General features: G+C 43.0%; 1 protein-coding gene across 5 annotated transcripts in view; it reads left to right on the top strand.

Annotated features, from left to right (window-relative positions):
* The window catches only part of LOC105170291 (auxin response factor 18), a 4,380-nt gene continuing 1,063 nt past the window's right edge, over positions 1 to 3,317 (top strand). Inside the window, exons 1-3 of one of the 5 annotated variants that reach the window (XR_002287802.1) lie at positions 1 to 674; positions 886 to 2,053; positions 2,772 to 3,307. Coding sequence is in view for 4 of the 5 variants with exons in the window: in XM_011090985.2 (XP_011089287.1) it covers positions 983 to 2,053; positions 2,772 to 3,317 (1,617 nt within the window). In the remaining variant the exon portion in view is untranslated. Of the gene's footprint in view, positions 675 to 885; positions 2,054 to 2,771 lie in introns of all 5 variants that reach the window. The other 4 variants (XM_020696702.1, XM_011090985.2, XM_020696701.1 and 1 more) reach the window with 4 other exon arrangements.

Here is a 3,317-nt window from a genome sequence, read left to right on the forward strand (position 1 = left end):
TTTTGTCTGGTGTTTGGAGATTAGTTCAGATCTGATGGGATGAGAGAAAAAAAGATAACTACAAAAACAACCATAAATCCATGTCATGCTTCGAACAACATCACCCCTCTCTCTCTCTCTCTTCTCCTTCTTCCCTCCGACTTTACCTTTGTAGCCTTCCAAAACGCCTTCGCGGCCCACATGGCGAGAGAGTGAGAGTGGGAATTTTGACTGCCATTACAGCTTGAAAATAGTGACCAAGACGAGTTCCATTAGTGTAACGGAAATCAGCGATTTCTGATCCCATGTTTTGGTAATGTTAGTATCGGCACGGCGTGGAATTGGAGATTCTTTTTCTGTGCTTGCGTTTTCGATTTTCTCTATTGTGAATCTCAGATTCGTAAATTGCTCGCGCTGATTTCGGGAGCTTTGGTTTCCGCCTTTGTTTCTCTTTGCTCACATACTCCCAAGGGCAGCTACATACATCCACCCATTGTGCTGTGCTTTAAAAGAAAGTTTGTGCAGCTGAATATAGGAAACACTATTATCCAATTACTGCGATATTATAGGTGTTTGATATGTGTCTGCAGGCACTGATATTTTGAGGGTGTTGCTTCTTCCCTTTATAAACTCTGTTGGGTTTCTAAAGTAGGTCAGGGCTTCCTCAGAGTTTTGTTGCTGGTAGGGTTTGATAGGTAATGCTTTAGATCTCTTGGTTTTGGATGGACTATTATTCTGCTGCGGTTTTTGCTGGTATTTATTGTACCTGTATGTTTGTATTGTGTATCATTTGTCTGTGTTTGTTTAAATTGTCGACCTCTTTCATTTATCTGTACTATTAACGCTTTGGATTTTGATTTTGAGTTGAAGGTGATCTGATTATTACCCTCTTTGCATTTCTCGCAGCATTTATCGAGGAGAGATTAAACGGTAGATCATTTCTGTGAAAGAATTTTGGACTGAAATTGACTGGAAAGTCTGGATAGATAAGAAGGAAAAAGAGATGAAAGAGGTTATGGAGAAAAGCTTGGATTCAGAGCTATGGCACGCATGTGCTGGAGGCATGGTTCAGATGCCGCCGGTGAATTCAAAAGTCTTCTATTTCCCGCAAGGCCATGCTGAACACACTCTTACTACTGTGGATTTTGGGGCTTTACCAAAAATTCCACCTCTGATTCTCTGCAGGGTAGCCGCTGTGAAATACTTGGCCGACCCTGAGACGGATGAAGTTTATGCTAAGATTAGGCTGATTCCAGTTGGGAAGAACGAGTCTGGTTTCGACGACGATGGAGTTCTGGGCGGCAGTGGGTCTGCATCTAATGAAAAACCCACTTCCTTCGCAAAAACACTGACCCAATCTGATGCCAATAATGGTGGAGGGTTCTCTGTTCCTAGGTACTGTGCCGAGACTATTTTCCCACGGTTGGATTACACTGCTGATCCTCCTGTTCAGAACGTGATTGCTAAAGATGTTCATGGGGAGACTTGGAAGTTTAGGCATATCTACAGGGGAACGCCAAGGAGGCACTTGTTGACTACTGGGTGGAGTACCTTTGTGAATCAGAAGAAGCTGGTAGCTGGAGACTCAATTGTGTTCTTGAGGGCAGAAAATGGGGATCTTTGTGTCGGGATCCGGAGGGCGAAGAGAGGCAGTGGCATTGGTGGGAGTGAGCCCTCGTCTGGGTGGAACTCTGGTGCTGCTGGAAACTTTGCAGGATTTTCCTCCTTTCTAAAGGAGGATGAGAATAAGCTGATGCATAGAAGTGTTACTAATGGAAGTCTGAGGGAGAAGGGGAAAGTCAGGCCTGAATCTGTTCTTGAGGCCACTTTCTTGGCTGCCAATGGGCAGCCCTTTGAGGTTGTTTATTATCCACGTGCAAGCACACCGGAGTTCTGTGTGAAGGCATCGTCTGTTACTGCTGCCATGAGGATTCAGTGGTGCCCTGGTATGAGGTTCAAGATGCCATTTGAAACTGAGGACTCCTCCCGAATTAGCTGGTTTATGGGAACTATAGCTTCTGTTCAGGTTGCTGACCCCCTTCGTTGGCCTAATTCACCTTGGAGACTGCTTCAGGTAATGGCAGCTCATTGTGTTATACTCAAAAGCTCAGATATGGGGTTCTGGTAATTCTTCTAAAGATTAGAGTCAGTTTGACTTGTTCTGTTTGTTTATTTATACGTTCAATTTTCTCTTTTCTTAAAAGTTAAAATATTTACGTTATGTTTCAAACCGCGTGACTAACTATAATTAACATTCACTTTTTGATGATAGTCTGTTCTCCGACGAGTCAATAAGAAATGCGTTCTCGCCTAAAATACAAATTATGTTCTCATTGAGCAGCCCATGGATCTGGTTTTGGTGCATCTTGTTATCTTATAATTTGGTTTTTGTGTTCATTACCTATGCAATCACATGGTCCAAAAGGTTATGTGCTGTTTTCTGACATTATGTAGCATTCATTAGAGTGGAACTACTAGGAAAGCACCAAATCTAGTACATAACTAATAAAATAAACTAATAGCTGTACAGATCTTAATGCCTTTCTGTAGATTGATTTGTGGGGGATATAATTTGGCTGTTTTGTTCATGTGCATCCTGCAATATTGGAATTTTAGTTTCACATGACCCTTGTCACAATCTTACTAGTTTGATGCCTACTTGATATCTCTCTCCATTACTGCTGCTTCATGTAAGCACAGGGGAGAAAACATGAATACATGAAGATTTTTTTGAACTCATAACTGCTTTTGGTTAGTTCCAACCTTTCCTAATGGCACTCAAAATTTTGCAGGTGACATGGGATGAACCAGATCTGTTGCAAAATGTGAAGTGTGTCAGCCCTTGGCTTGTTGAAATGGTCTCAAATATGCCAGTACTCCATCTGTCACCCTTCTCACCACCAAGGAAGAAGTTGCGTTTACCGCATCACCCAGATTTCCCACTTGACGGCCAACTTCCAATGCCGTCATTTTCAGGCACCCCCCTAGGTCCAAGCGGTCCCTTGTGTTGTCTATCTGACAACATTACTGCAGGCATACAGGGAGCCAGGCATGCTCAAATTGGAGTCCCGTTGTCGGATCTCCACCTTAGCAACAAACTGCAGATGGGACTGCTACCCCCCAGTTTCCTGCGGCTTAATCCTCATGCTAAAATTCCAGAAAATAAGGCTAGGAGCAATGTGGATGGTAACGAACATATATCTTGCCTATTAAGCTTGGAAATTTCTGGTCACAAATCGGAGAAAAGTGATGGTTTAAAGACACCTCGGTTTGTACTCTTTGGTCAGCCAATACTTACTGAGCAGCAGATGTCTAATGATCACTCCTGTGATGCAGTC

Source organism: Sesamum indicum, linkage group LG9, assembly GCF_000512975.1.
Source record: "Sesamum indicum cultivar Zhongzhi No. 13 linkage group LG9, S_indicum_v1.0, whole genome shotgun sequence".
Lineage (NCBI taxonomy): Eukaryota > Viridiplantae > Streptophyta > Magnoliopsida > Lamiales > Pedaliaceae > Sesamum > Sesamum indicum.